Source organism: Gopherus evgoodei, chromosome 8 (genome assembly GCF_007399415.2).
Source record: "Gopherus evgoodei ecotype Sinaloan lineage chromosome 8, rGopEvg1_v1.p, whole genome shotgun sequence".
NCBI classification, from domain to species: Eukaryota; Metazoa; Chordata; order Testudines; family Testudinidae; genus Gopherus; species Gopherus evgoodei.
The window spans coordinates 47,837,600-47,853,935 of record NC_044329.1 but is presented as its reverse complement, the minus strand read 5'-3'; the positions used below and the strand labels follow the sequence as shown (position 1 = coordinate 47,853,935).

General features: G+C 43.3%; 1 protein-coding gene across 8 annotated transcripts in view; it reads left to right on the top strand.

Moving 5' to 3' along the window:
• Positions 1-2,904: 2,904 nt before the first annotated feature.
• Positions 2,905-16,336, top strand: part of DNM3 (dynamin 3) — a 369,829-nt gene continuing 356,397 nt past the window's right edge. For all 8 annotated transcript variants that reach the window (XM_030572453.1, XM_030572454.1, XM_030572452.1 and 5 more), the window contains exon 1: positions 2,905-3,073. In XM_030572453.1, coding sequence (XP_030428313.1) covers positions 2,928-3,073 — 146 coding nt within the window. In that variant the 5' untranslated portion in view covers positions 2,905-2,927. The remainder of the gene's footprint in view (positions 3,074-16,336) is intronic.

The window sequence follows — 16,336 nt, the reverse complement described above, 5'->3', positions numbered from 1 at the left end:
ACTGACTGTCTGTCAGGTACTGTTCCACAAAGTGGGATTCAGGTGGTTTCATTTTTGGCACAGATCCAGTTTTTCTTTTGACACCATGTAATAAAGGGGTGATATACCAGAGTCCTGGTAAGAAGGTAACCTTTAATTCCTGGCTCCAGTCACATGACCTAAGTCAGGGTTACAATACAAAAGAGTATTGCTCTGTCACATAACAAGGGTTAGCGTCCACTCTCTTCAATGGCTGTTGTTATGCAGCCAATACCAATATCAGCATCATTTGCCAAGTTACTGAACCTGTCTGTGCCCGTGATGAGTTCACTCAATACTACAGCACTCCCTCCTGGTTGCTCTTTTCAGTCTGACACCCCCTGCTTGCCACTCATGTGTGTGCCAGGCTGCCTTTCTCCCTCTGCAACTCAAGGTGCCCTTTCTTCATTAGCTTGCCCCTCTGGTCAGGTAACTATGTTTTTTCCCCCTTCTGGGGTATCAAAGTTTTCCCATACAAACTGTCTCTGGCAGTCTTCCCATTCACTGCCCTGATGGTGCCACTCCCCGTAATGTCTGGTAGGGGAACCCGGTCCCACTCTCTCTAGTCCAGGTTCCCACTCAGGGACCCTCTAATAAGCAACCAAGGTCTGCACCATCTTAAACCTTGTTGCCCTTTCCCTGAGCCTTTTCCTACACCCTCTCCCTAATCTAATCTACTCCTGTCCCACTTCTGATTTGTCCAGTCTATCCATTATCCAGTCTGAGAGCAATTCCTACACTCTAGGGCTGGAGTCTGAAGGGTTATGGATCTGGCTTTGCAGCCCCTAAGGAGCAGTGATTCTCAGTCTCAACCCTAGCAATTAAATACCATGCAAGGAGAAGCAGAAGCCTCACCTAGGCCCAGCTCCTCCCGTTTTGGTCTGCAAGTTCTGCAGTGCACAAAATGGCTGACAAATGGCCCCACAAGCCTGCTTCACGGGCCGAAAATGATCCTATGATTCAGGATTGTGGGAGTTGGGCCACGGGACTATTTTTTGGTCATTGTGTGGGTCACAGTGACAGACCAAAACAGATTGAGAACCAAAGGTCTAGTAGATTAGATGTGGCTGGATTTGTCACCTTGAGACCAAGTTTCAGTTTTTGGTGCTGTCACAAATTCCCTGTAACTTTCAGCAAGTCACTTAAGTTCACCCCTTTAGGAAAATGTATTCCCACACATTCTCCCTAAGATCAGGGGGAGTTTTAGTAGGTAATGGAGGAGCAGGAGGAGTCATTTGTCCATATCTTGTAGCTTCCTTTCATTTTTGAGAAGTAACCTGGGCCCGTTCAGAGGTCAGCGATGAAAATATGTTGCATCAATTTCACTGCCAGAGAATCATTTCTAGTTTAAAATAACAGCAACTTCTTTACTCTCCCTATTCTTGAAAAGTGGCTGTTGCACGAGCCAGTGTCAAACTCTACCTAAGTTTCATGTTTTGTGGTATAATGTCACTTTTGGGGCTGATCCACAGCCACTTTCTCAACATTTTAAAAAATAAGACATTTAAATTTCCTCAGATCAATGAATATTTACTGAATTTTTACAAGACATTATAATTGTCAGCTTTTTAACCGTACAATATTGCAAGCTTGGTTTTCTTTACTGCTTGCTTGCCTTTTGTTACAAGATGAATGAAAATCAGTCTTAGAATTGGATCTTCGATGGAACCTTCATTGGGGAGAGGCCACAGCATCTCCAAGGTTGCTCTTTAATGTTGCAACTGGCTCTGTGTGGGTGGCTTCCATGCAGAACCCTTTATATAAATGAGCCTCTGTGTGGGAGCAGCCATCTGGTCACAAGAAGCCAGTTGTAGGAGAGAGCCTAAACACATGCAAAGCTGGAGGCAGAAACCTTGTTCAAGAGTTCAAAAACAACAGGCCGCTACCTCTCAAGCTAGAAGAAAAGCTGACACAAGGTGGGTGAGGTAATAGCTTTAATTGGACCATCTTCTGTTGGTAAGAGAGAAAAGCCACTGTGTCACCTACTTTTGACTCTAATATTCTGACACCAACATGGCTACACTAACATTGCATACAGAAGGAAAGCTGTCATCTCTAGAACCCTTATCTTCTCTCTAGGGTGCAACTAGCCAAAAGAGGGCTCACATAGTATGCCTAATGCTGAAAATCATTCATAACTTGCTTTATTGTAAATTATTTTCTTCACATACAGGTGCCTAAAGCATATTCAAGGAGCGTTAGCTGAACGGTGAGTTTGAAGGGGGTAGTAAGAAACTGTATTTGAGCTAGCAGGAGACAAAAAATAGATGAAAAATAATCCTCAAGTAACTAGCAGGGTTTCTTCAGATACCTAAAAGGATGGCAGGGCATTTCTAATGTAAGGTGTGCTTTCTCTGAACTAAAGTTATAGGTAGGATAGAAAGAAGGGGTTTAGAACAGAAGCTGGTTGCCAACTTTCGTGATTTTTTTTTAACCCTGCTCTAGGCTCTAATTTTAAAAACAAGTTTTGAGGCCCCAGAGGTATGGAGAAAAGCTTGAAAACGTGATCTGTGTGTACCTAACATGTGCAGACAGCAAAAGGCGAATACAATGACTTCTGGTAAAAACATAATCTCATGATTTAGTTAAAAAAACGTGTGTGTGTGTGTGTCAATCGCAGCTTCCACGTGGGCTAGGCACACTGGCACCAGCAGTCATTATTGCCACCATCACACTAGGACCCCCCAAGGCTCAGCCTCAGCCCCAGTAGCTCAATGGGCCCAGTGCTAGCTTACCACTCAGCCAGCCGCTACAGCCACCACCACAGCGCCCGGGGAGCGCAGCTAGGCGGTGGGCGTGGCCTGCCGGCGCAGTGGGCGTGGCGGGGCTGGGTGGCTCCGCCTCGGGCGCGCTGGGCACTGGGCATGCGCGCCGCTCAGCCCGGTCCGTTACCTGTCAGCGGCTGCGGGATGGAGGGTCTGATCGAGCTGGTGAACCGGCTGCAAGACGCCTTCGCGGCGCTGGGGCAGAGCTGCCTGTTGGAGCTGCCGCAGATCGCTGTGGTGGGCGGGCAGAGCGCCGGCAAGAGCTCGGTGCTGGAGAACTGCGTCTCCAGGTGAGGGGCGGCGGGGAGCCCGGCGGGCGGAGTCGGCTGCTGAGCCCATGGCCCTCCCCGCTTATCCCGCCTCTCGGCCCCCTCTGGCGGCCCCGACCCCCTTTATCATCCTCGCGCACCGCCAGATCTGCGGGCTGCTGCTCTACCCCCATCAGCAATCCCCCAGCGCCCCCGAACCCGCAGCCTCCCCCGGCCTCTCTACACCTACCGCTTCCTCCTGACATCCCCTGGCTCTCAGCCTTCCCTGAGCTACCGCTTGGCAATTATCCCCTCGGACCGACAGCGCCAAATCCCTTCTCTGAACCCCCTCACCCGGCTAACATCCCCCCAAACCCACAGCTTCCCCCCCCGAATTGCTTCCCTGAAATACACCCCCCCAGGGGGGGGGCTTTACAGTTAATGTTTGAGTCAGCAAAAGCTCTGGGGAGAGGTAAATCGGCGGAGGCTATAACATTTATAGCTCTTTTCAAAGTGGTTATGAAAATCCACTTGCCTGTCCTTGCTGTGAGACCCGAAGGGCTAGGGAGAGGTGACTTGTCCCAGATGGGTTGCTAGTTGAATTCTGCAAGGTTGAATTAAAGGGAATAGTGCAGGGAGGGTTGACCAGGGGATTTTGATATCTTCCAGTTAATGAAGGTTTGTTCACAGCCTGCAGAGGATGGTGTCAGCCAGCCAGGGATGCTAAGTCACACCAGAAAACAGCATCCACACATGTCATTTATTTCAGGTTAAATGATCTCATAAGCAGCCTTTATAAAACTGAGGAGTAGGGGGTAATAAAGAGAAGAAACATGTTGTAGTGTAGTGAATCCCATCCAATGAGAACCACAAATTTCCTCACAGGGTGTCAGAGACAAAGGTTTTGTGTCTGTAAACACTGACGTGTATATACTGGAGAAATCCATGTTGTGCATGTGTTTTGGGGGTGTGTATGTTTCAGCCAAGAGAAACGTTTGGCCAAAGATCTATAGCATTAAAATCACACAACTGACTTCACAGATCACATCTGGAAATGGGCTATCATTTTTCTTTCTTGTGCAGTTTATCTGTGCTGGAGATCCAAGAGGACGGTGTTGTGTTGTGTGGAATCTGTACTGCCCTCCGAGAAAGAGACAAGGTTCCTGATGTGATTGCTATTGGGCACAAATGTTATGCAGGAGCTATTCCCCATTGGCATATTTCACAACTTCCAGTGCTACAAAACTAATGAAGGGAATGTAAAATGATTAGGGGAATAGGGCTTTATTTTTTTTTAAAGGAGGACATAAAGTTTATTGGCCTTTAACTGAGCACTGTTTGATCTCAAAGTATTTATGAAGAGCCCTTTTGTTTCTGTGATGTAGAAAAAAAATCAGTATAACTTGGATAACATCAGTTAAAATCTTATTATGCTAGGATACTTAATAGTGATCTTTCTGGGAAAATATAAATGTTGAAGAAACAAACTATAAATACTACAACTGCTAGTCCCAAAAGTTCAAAAATCCTGGGATTGGTCCCCAGAACATGAGGTTGTTAAAAAAACAAACAGCCCTCCCCCCACAAGAGTTTAAAGCATGTTTTTGGACTGATTTATCATTTTTGCACTCCCCCTGCCCATCTGCAGTATTTGTGACAATTGCAGTGTTGCCCACTTTCACACTTATAGTAAAGAAGATCATTCTGATCTTCTAGTGAGAGCTCCTGCAGACAGGATTTTGAGGACCTATAGTGCTAGGCGCTTTACAAAATGTGGTAAGAGACAAAAACAACGAGGAGTCCTGTGGTGCCTTAAAGACTAACACATTTATTTGGGCATACGCGTTCATGGGTAAAAACAAGAAGTGTGTTTGTCATGGTATAATTCCCCACTGTGAACCTTAGCATCCAAAAGATGGGGTACCAGCATGAATTCCTCTAAGCTCAATTACCAGCTTAGTACTTGTAGCGCTGCCACCAACCAGGAATTCCAGTGCCTGGTACACTCTGGTGCCCGGGGACCCCCAAGACCCAGACTCTCTGGATCTTCCCCCCATTGCCTCTCCCAGGCTTCCCCTCCCTGGGTTACCCTGGAAGATTACTGTGATTCAAACTCCTTGAATCTTAAAACAGAGAGGAAAATTCACCTTTTCCCCCTCCTCCTTCTCTCTCCCCCTCCCAGACTCTCCCTGAGAGAGAAAGTAATCCTAACACAGAGAGAAAATTAACCTTTCTCTCCCCCAATTCCCTGGTGAATCCAGATCCAGTCCCCTGGGGTCTCACCAGAATAAAAAAACAATCAGGTTCTTAAAACAAGAAAAGCTTTTAATTAAAGAAAGAAAAAAACAGTAAAAATTATCTTTGTAAATTTAAGATGGAATAGGTTACAGGGTCTTTCAGCTATAGACACTGGGAATACCCTCCCGGCCTAAGTATACAAGTACAAAGTAAAATCCTTTCAGCAAAATACACATTTGAACTCCTCCCAGCCAAATACAGATTTGCAAATAAAGAAAACAAACATAAGCCTAACTCACCTTATCACCTAGTACTTACTATTTTGAATCTATAAGAACCTGTATCAGGGAGATTGGAGAGAAACCTGGTTGCACATCTGGACACTCTCAGAACCCAGAGAGAACAACAACCAAACACTAACAGCACACACAAAAACTTCCCTCCCTCAAGATTTGAAAGTATCCTGTCCCCTGATTGGTCCTCTGGTCAGGTGACAGCCAGGCTCACTGAACTTGTTAACCCTTTACAGGCAAAAGAGACATGAAGTACTCCTGTTCTATTAATGCTTAACTATCTGTTTATAACAGTGTTTTTTACCCATGAACGCTTATGCCCAAATAAATCCCTCAGTCTTCAAGGTGGCACTGGACTCCTGGTTGTTTTTGTGGCTACAGACTAACATGGCTACCCCTGATACTTGTGGTAAGACAGTTTCTTCCCTGAAGAACTTACCATCTAGTCTAGTGTAAAGTAAAGTGGTAAGTCTATGATGTGGGAGCTGCAACGTGGACTTGCCAGACTTATCTCATAATGTTGTGATGGCTACAACTTTTTAATCCCTGCTGAGCCGGGCTGGATTTACACTGGTGTCCTATCAGTGACAGGCTTTATAACTCCCTGGGACAGGGGTACTGGAACAGTTTGTACAGTGGGGGTGCTGAGAGCCACTGAACCAAACTATAAATCCTGTATATGATGGAAACCATTTCAAGCCAGGGGGTGAGGCTGCACTCCAAGCACCACTAGTTCCAGCACCTATGCACTGGGATGCCTCAGGGCATTGGTGTCCCCATAAATACTGATGAGAGTGAATCTAAGTTTTTGGAAACAATAAGCTTATTAAATCCAGTTCTTACTTTTTGGAGTTTACACAGGCATGGGATCCTACCTGTATATAGGCAAAATCTCTCATACATTGCTGTCAGTCTCACACATGCTGAGTGTGCTTCACCTTGTTGTGTCCAAGGGAAAGCTGCTACTAAACCAAATACAGACAGTGAAAATGTGACAGTAAAACAGGTATTAACAGAGCATTCAAATCCACATCAAATGTTTTGCAATATAAAATCAGTCCATGGTCTTTACACTCCCTCACACATATGTGTATTCTTTTTACATCAGCAGTTTTTGAACCCACAGCCTTCGTAACCACAGTACAGACTATTCCACTTCAGCTATATCAGTAGCCTGTGGCGAGAAAACGTGTTGTTATCCTGTGTGTGGACCAGACCATGCCTGGAGATGTGACACATATGTTGCTAGTGGATTTCACAAATTTTGTGAGGCAGTAGTGGAATGCTGGGCATCAGGATTCTTAGTTTCTCACCTTAGCACTGAGAGTAGATTGGGGACTAGTGGTTACAGACAGCATAATTAAATGTGACAACGTCCCTGTTGGGGTTGTCTGTGGAGGCTGGATGTGGGATTTCCGGATGTAAAAGCATGAGCCTCTCTCTACCACTTGAGCAATCCAGATTTTCTAGTGTGTAAGCACTATGAGTTATGTATCTCTGTGGCCTGACTGCTAGGTACAATGTGTTAATGTGAAGTACAGCAGCATCTAGTTTGCAGTAGCCCTTCTGAAAGGCTGTGTGTGAGAATTTCTGAGGCTTGGCTCTCTGTAAGACTTGGGTTCTGTTTCCAGCTCTCCGTGAAGTGATTTTGTACAAGATCTCAGTTATCTTGTCTGTGAAATGGGTAAATTATGCACATTGGTTTTGTCCTCTAAGGTAGCAGTATGAAATATGTTTAATAATGGAGATTGTGGAGGACACAGAAATACTAATGGCAGTCAGTGGAAGTCTGGTCTCTGAACTTGCAGTTACAAGCTACAAGCTTTGGAATTATATGAAGGGGGCAGTGTGGTCTAGTGGATAGAGCCCTAGACTAAGACAACCTGGGGTTCTATTCCCTGTTGTGCCACATCCAGCTGGGTAATATCACTGTGCCTCAGTTTCCTCATCAGTAAAATGGGAGTAATAATACTTGCTTCCTTTGCAAAGCAATTTGAGATGTACAGATGAAAAATGCTGAGATAGGTGGTGGTGGTATTATTATTCTGCTTTCCCAAAACTGAGCAATGGCCAGAAATTCTTGTGTCATAATGAGAGAGCCTGTAGCAGGGCTAAATTTGTGTTACTTGCTGTTGAAATTGCATGAATTGGCAATAGTGCATTTAAAGTAACATCACTGATAGCTAAGGGTACGTCTACACTACGGGATTATTCTGATTTTACATAAACCGGTTTTATAAAACAGATTGTATAAAGTTGAATGCACTCAGCCACACTAAGCACATTAATTCGGCGGTGTGCGTCCATGGTTCAAGGCTAGCGTCGATTTCCGGAGCGTTGCACTGTAGGTAGCTATTCCATAGCTATCCCATAGTTCCCGCAGTCTCCCCCGCCCCTTAGAATTCTGGGTTGAGAGCCTAGTGGCTGATGGGGCAAAAATCATTGTTGCGGATGGTTCTGGATAAATGTCGTCACTCATTCCTTCCTCCGGGAAAGGAACGGCAGACAATCATTTCGCACCCTTTTTCCCTGGATTGCCCTGGCAGACACCATAGCACGGCAACCATGAAGCCCGTTCAGCTTTTTTTTTTACAGTCGCCGTATGTGCACTGGATGCCGCGGACAGAGGCGATACTCCTGCGCTACACACCAGCATTTATTTGCTTTTGCATGACAGCAGAGATGGTTACCAGTCGTTCTGTACCGTCTGCTGCCAGTGTAATTTGGCAATGAGATGACGGTTATCTGTCCTTCTGTGCAGTCTGCTGCTATCATGGGTGCCCCTGGCTGAGATCGGTGGGGGGCGCAAAAGCAAAACTGGGAATGACTCCCTGAGTCAATCCCTACTTTATGGTTTCTAAAAATAGTCAGTCCTGCCTAGAATATGGGGCAAATGTACTAGAGAAGCAGTGTATCAGAGAGTCCAGCTGCTCTGTGTCAGATCCCGCAGAAATGATGAGCTACATGCCATTCATGGGGGGTCCCCCTGCAACAACTCCACCTGTTGCTTCCCTCCTCCCCCAACCTTCCTGGGCTATGGTGGCAGTGCACCCCCCGTTTGTGTCATGAAGTAATAAAGAATGCAGGAATAAGAAACACTGAGTTTTTAGTGACATAAAATGAGGGGGAGGCAGCCTCCTGGTGCTATGATAGTCCAGGCAGGACATTAAGCAGCGTGGGGGAGAGGAGCCCAGCATCCCACTGCTATGACAGTCCAGGCAGTACAGAATCTTTTCTTTTCACATGAAAGGGAGGGGGATGATTGAAGCTCAGCCTCCAGTTGCTATGATGAAGACGGTTACCAGCTGTTCTGTACCATCTACTGGGAATGACTGGGAGTCATTCCTATTTTCACCCAGGCGCCCCCGCCCAGCCTCACCTGAAGCCAGCCAGGAGCACTCACGGGTTGATAAGAAGGACGGTTACCAGTCCTACTGCACCGCCTGCCACCGGGGAGGGGAGAGGAGCGGATACTTCTGTTCACTGCTGCAGCATCGCGTCTACCGGCAGCATTCAGTAGACATAGGGTGACACTGAAAGAAGTCAAGAAATGATTTCTTTCCCTTTTCTTTCACGTGGGGGGGAGGGAGTAAATTGACGAGCTATTCCCTGAACCACGTGGGACAATGTGTTTGACCCTACAGGCATTGGGAGCTCAGCCAAGAATGCAAATACTTTTTGGAGACTGCGGTGGACTGTGGGATAGCTGGAGTCCTCAATACCCCCTCCCTCCCTCCATGAGCGTCCATTTGAGTCTCTGGCTTCCCGTTACGCTTGTCACGCAGCACTGTGTAGCCTGTAGGTTTATTTTTCAAACGCTTTGGCATTTCGTCTTCTGTAACGGAGCTTTAATAGAACAGATTTGTCTCCCCATTCAGCAATCAGATTCAGTATCTCCCGTACGGTCCATGGTGGAGCTCTTTTTGGATTTGGGACTGCATTGCCACACGTGCTGATCAGAGCTCCACGCTGGGCAAACAGGAAATGAAAATCAAAATTTCGCAGGGCTTTTCCTGTTTACCTGGCCACTGCATCCGAGCTGAGATTGCTGTCCAGAGGGTCACAGTAGTGCACTGTGGGATACCGCCTGGAGACCAATACCATCGATTTACAGCCACACTAACCCTAATCCGATATGGTAATACCGATTTTAGCACTACTCCTCTCGTTGGGGAGGCATACAGAAACCGATTTAAAGAGCCCTTTATATCAATATAAAGGGCCTCATAGTGTGGACGGGTACAGCGTTAAATCGGTTTAACGCTGCTAAAATCGGTTTAAACGTGTAGTGTAGACCAGGCCTAAGTTAGTACCCATTGAAATGCATAATGTTCACACTTCAGAGTCAGTATTTTGGAGCCAGTGCAAACTTAGGCAGACATTTCTGATTTGATTACACTTGGGGCATATTTTGAAGGTTTTCTTTGCCAATGTAGCTTCTAGAGACTCTCTTAAGACTCTGGAGAACAAAGGAGAAGTTGTCTGTGCCCCTCTGGCGAGTCCTTCTTCTGGGGGAGCATTTGTGCTACACACCTTGGAGGAAATAGTATTGTCTACCATTGTCTGAGGAACGAAGACTGTAAGAACACCATGCATTCTTCCATTCTGAACCCGCCTCCAAAACCAGTGGATAATTGCAATAAAAGTAAACATGCACAAACTAATAACCACGGAACAAGCAGGAGAGAGAGTCAAAGGCATAAAGAGAAGTTAGGTATCTGATTGCCATTGCAAGTCTATGAGAATTGAGCACCCTAGGCTCAGATCGTCAAAAGCATTAGGGACCTAACTCCTGTTTAAATTGATGGAAGTTAGGGGCTCAAGTACCTTTGGGGATCTGGGCCTGGTGCCTGGTTCTGCACCATTGACTTTAGTGGGTGCCTGATCAAGGCCTGTACTCCATTTGTGCTTTTTGAAAATTTTTCCCTGGAAGCTAATGGGTAACATATAAAAGAAAAATCATGGCAAGATGGCAGGAACCAAACTTGTAAATTGTACCTAATGTGAATAGTTTTCAGACGTTGGAAAAGCACAAGCAGAGACTTGTTCAGAGGAGAGTCCATTCAGCAGAGTGAATTTTTTAAAATGGCAGCCCTCCTATGCTTATTGTGCTCTTCTCAGAGGCTCTTTTTTCAGTGCTAAGTGGAATAACCTTATTTTCTGACTTTTATGAATATTTAAGTGTTAATAATTGGATTTCAAAAATGAAAGCTCTCTATTTCCTACTTTGCTTAATGTAATTGGCATGTGGTAAAGTAATTGCTTGATAAGGGAAGTGAACTTTTGATTATAATCACGTCATTCACAGTCAAACATACACAGCAGACTGTGCACTTTAATTTTCAAAGCTGTTCTGTAATATGATTTTGCTGCCTTTTCAGAATCTGCCATTATTTCTTGATCATTTCCTCACCATTACTTATTCTTTAGGAGCAGTATGTGTTGTTTTTATTCTAATTTTTGGTCCCTCTTATAAAACATGTACCAGTGCATGTTTCCCAAATTACAGCATTTCTTCATGTGCATATGTAATTATTTTACCTTGTAGTGGTAATTGCTATTGCTAAAAGTCCTATACCAGATTGTGAGGGGAAGAAGAAGAGAGTTCAGCTGACTGTCAAAGCTAAGCATTTGATATTTGCAGAGCAAAGACACCTGTTTAGTGGAGCTTGTGCATTCTGGGGAGGCATAGAGTACAATGGCTACAATGATTTTAACTGTAATAATAAATAGTACTGTCATAGGATTAACTAGAAAATTGGTAGCTTTTTCTCCAGCTTTTCAGACCAGAGAAAAACAACAGTAGATTCAAACTAAAATACAGATCTGTATTTTTTTTTTTTTATCTGAAGGATCTACTGGAAGTGGAAATCCTCTTCTTCAAACATGCCATTTCCCTCCTTTCCGTCAATTTAATTAAAGGATTGTACAGCTGTGGTTACTCCATTAATCTAGTTATCAGAATATTCTGGAGTAGTGAGAGAGTTGTTTCTGGGAATTTAAATAAATATATATTCCACTGAATAAAGTCGTATGCCATTGTCTAGTTCCCTTTTTGATATCCTTCCAACATATCATATTTATAATTGTTCTACAACCTCTAAATGTGTATACATGATATGGGTTACCTTGTTTTTTCCTTAAATATGAACTTGATAGATGTGGACGTTGAACTGCTATTCATGTATACAAGCTTGGAGAATTATTGATAGGTGCAATGTATAAACACAAATAAATGTGTACTTGACTATAATACATTCGACAACAAGTAATCAAATTGATTGATACTTTTCATGTAGAAGACAAGTTTTTTTCCTTAGAATTTTCAGTTTAAGCAACCTCCTCCTTATTTTTAGCAGATACTCTTAATTGATTAGAATGCATATCTTTTTTTAAGGAAACCTGTGTTTGACAATGAACAGTAAAGTTAGCCCTCTGATGTGTAGTCTTGTAACGGAGGCTCTTAATCCAGTATTTAAGCAGTAGAAATGCTTAAGTCAATATGTTCTAGCAGATAATAATATGTAAACATTTTCATAGGCCTTCTCTTTACAAAAAATAGCTTTCAAATTGTCAGTTGTAAGGCAGACAGTGTCATGTTATCTGACTTGAGCCCAGATATGAATCATAAGAGTTTGATCCTTGCTCAGTTGGCTTGTCAACAGTTCAGAATAATCAAAGAACACTTTAATGGTTATATAGAGGATACTCTTCATGTAACTTTCCTATCTTGTATAGGACTAGGATATATTGATGACTTTATAGTAACCATGAACTTAATATTTTAGGTCTGTTCAGGACCTAAATAACTTTTAAAACATGTAAGAGGTGTCTGTTAGCAGTCCAATCCTGCACAGTGCTGAGATCTTTAAGTTGCCCTTGAATCGAGAGCACTTATCATTTCACAGGAGGAAAATGCGGCCAGGTTTTTAAAGGTATATAAGTGCCTAGTGCAGGAGTTGGCAACCTTTCAGAGGTTGTGTGCTGAGTCTTCATTTATTCACTCTAATATAATGTTTTGCGTGCCAGTAATGCATTTTAACGTTTTTAGAAGATCTTTCTGTAAGTCTATAATATATAACTAAACTATTGTTGTATGTAAAGTAAATAACGTTTTAAAAACGTTTAAGAAACTTCATTGAAAATTAAATTAAATTAAAATGCAGAGCCCCCCAGACTGGTGGCCAGTGCGAGTGCCAGTGAAAATCAGCTTGCGTGCCACCTTTGGCATGTGTGCCACTGGCTGACTACCCATGGCCTAGTGCGATTCTCGAAAGCATATAGGTACCTACAGCCTATTGATTTAAATATCCCATTTGAAATCCAGTGGGAGGGAGGGTCCTAATGAGGTTATTTTGAAAGCACCTATCTGCATCTTGAGTCACCTAAGTACCTTTAAAAATGTAGTGCTCTCTGCCTCTCAGGATTGAGTCCTAAACATGTGGCTTGGGTTAGAGGGTATAAACAGGTTACCAGTGTCCTTTTCTTTTGTTCTGTCTAATAGGCATGCTCTGCAGGATTTCACTCCTGTTAACTTCTGAAACATGTGACAGCCCACCCTATTCATAGGCCAAACAGAGGGGAAATCCTAGAAGAGCTTTTAAAGGAAAGATATATTTGTAATGTTGCTATTTCTACTGTAAATACAAAGAGGACGTGTGTAATGGTTACAACAGGATAGAGGTAGCCAGGACTCAGGGATTCCATTCCCTAAGTGGCCTTGAACAAGTCACTTAACTACTCTGCTCCTGTTTCTGTGTCTGTAAAATGCATACAAGGGTGCTTGCTTCAAACATTAATCTTGACAGCACCTGTGTGAAGTCCTGAGATGCTGAGATGGAAGGTGAGGTATAAGAATTTAACAGTTCATATGCAGGAATGTCGTCTTTCATTTACATTAGTGTTTACAGCTGCCACATGTGCACTGGGAAAAGGACCTGTTGATGAGCAAGTCTAAAAATACACTTGAACAAGGTGTTATGTAGGTTGATGGATTCTCTCTCCTTAAATGATACAAGTTGTGATGAATAAGCCATATAAGACAAATAACTTAGTTACGTTATGCAGATCTAAAAGCCCCTATTACTCGATGAACGAGGTGTTTTGACACAAGCACCTAGCTTTTGGCATCCTTAAAGAATGTCAAAATCCAAACCCTTCCTTGGATTTTTACCATATACTGGATTATCTTCCTGTAGCATCATGCCTGTCCTTTCATAACATTGCTTCTGCAAATCCTCACAGTAGAAGTCATGTGCTTCACCATAGAACTAATTTCAAAGCAGTTAGCCATTAGGCTGCTTGCACATGTCCTGCAGATTCAGTGCTCTAGAACACACTACATATGATCACGCACATGACCGTTACTGCTTTTTTCTACCCTTCCCTCTCCCTGCTTTTTGTTCCAGTCTATTCCCTCTGTTGCTCTCTCACCACTGATCTGGTCCTTGACACCTCTGCATTCGATTCACACTGCTTCAGCAGGGTGGAAAGCTTGGTTGTATTATATCTGAGTAATAGTATAATGTAGACAAATAGCATAGCTATACAATCACATGATTCTGATTGTCTAGTTATACAGTCTTTTATCTTTTACATTTATCTTCTTTTTCAAAATACAAAAACAAACAATGAACAAGATGTTTAATACAACAATCAGTGTTACTTGCAGGACCAAGGAATGTAAACATAAAAGACAGTAGCCAAAGGCAGAAAGCAATAGTTTTTTTTCCTTTCTAATTGTGACACGGAGAAGCATGAGTGCATGATCGTAAGATCAGAGTATATTAGCTACAAATATAACCCAAAGCATGTTTTGCTAATGACATTATGTATGACTCATGTTGCATCACTACTGCATTAATACATTTTAGTGTGTGTTTCTCCATTTTGTGTCTCAGCAGTGATGTTGTTTCTCTGTACTAATACAGGTCTTTGCATGTGTCTTCTCTGGATAACTCCTAGTTGTGGTTCATCATATTTGTATTAAGACACCTTGACCAATAAACCAGAGGTTCCCAAACTGTTGGGCTCACTCCCTGGGGGGGAATGGAGGAACATTTGGGGGCATGGCTGGGGCCCGGGCCAGCCTCCGCAGAGGCAGGGAGGGAGTGCCACTCAGCTCCGCTCCTGGCTGCGCCCCTGGCTGCCAGCCTCACCCCTGTCCCCAGCTGCGGCCACAGCCTCAGCCCCCTTACCCTTGTCCATGTCCCTCCCTTTCGGAGCTGCATCCTTGATCCTGGCCCTGGATCTGGGGGTGGTAGTGTGTGGATGAGGTAAAGGGGAATATGAGGGGAAAAGTTTGGGGACCATCGTAATAAACAATAATTTATCCAACTGGTTTAAATTTTTAGTGTAATCAAAGAATATTCAACTACATAGTAAACTCTTTGGGTCAGGGGCAAGTCTCTTTGTTTTGTGTTTGGTACAGCACGGTGGGGTCCTAGTCTATGACTGGGGTTCCTACATGCTACCTCAATGTAAACTATAAATATCATTGTATGGACTCCCTTTGCTTGGTAGCTTGATGGTGCTGTAAGGATTACTAGCAATCCTTTGGAGCTGCATGTCTCAGTATATAGTATAAATACGTTTACAGTGGGAAAAGATTATTAGTTTAACTGTGACCTTGTATCATATTTTTTTAATGAGTTGCACTGAAATGAACAAGGCAACATTATTTGATTAGAGGTGTGTAAAATCCCATTTATTTACATGCCAGGCTTTGAAGTACTGCCAGACTCTGTCTGTGATGGCCTTGGGGATGTGAGATAAGATTGATGATATAGTCTCATCATATGAGGATGATAACACTCTTTCCACTCCATTATCATCTCTGGAAGATGTTAAATAGAAGCAACTGAAGGCTGACATTTTTAAATGAGCAGGCCTAGATAGCTTGCATCCAAGAGTTTTAAAAGAGCTGGCTGAAGAGCTCACTTATCATTAATGTTGATTTTTCAATAAGTCTTGGAGCAGTGCGGAAGTTCAAGAAGACTGGAAAAGAAAGGTAATTCTATGCCAATATTTAAAAAGGGTAAATGGGATGACCGAGGTAATTATAGGCCTGTCATCTTGACATTGATTCTGGGCAAGATAATGGAACAGCTGATATGGGAGTTGATTAACAAAAATTTAAAGCAGGGTTATGTAATTAATGCAAATCAGTATAGGTTTATGGATATTAGGAAACACTATTTCACTAGGAGGGTGGTGAAGCACTGGAATAGGTTACCTAGGGAGGTGGTGGAATCGCCATTCTTAGACATATTTAAGGCCCAGCTTGACAGAGCCCTGGCTGAGATGATTTAGTTGGTGTTGGTCCTGCTCTGAGCAAGGGATTGGACTAGATGACCTCCTGAGGTCTCTTCCAACCCTAATGGTCTGTGATTCTATGAAAATAGATCCTTTCAAACTAATTTGATATCTTTTTTTTTTATGTGATTACAGGGTTAGTTGATAAAAGTAATAGTGTTGACTTAGTATACTTAGACTTCTGTAAGGTGTTTGACCTGGTACTGCATGACATTTTGATTTTAAAAACCTAGAACGGTATAAAATTAGCATGGCAAACATTAAACAGATGTGGCAAAAGAACTAATGTGATCTTGGGATGCCTGAACAGGGGAATCTTGAGTAGAAGAAGAGAGCTTATTTTACCTCTGTATTTGGCATTGGTGTGACCACTGCTGGAATAGTGTATAATGTATAGTGTATGAATAGTGCCAACAATTCAAGAAGGATGTTGATAAATTGGAGAGGGTTCTGAGAAGAG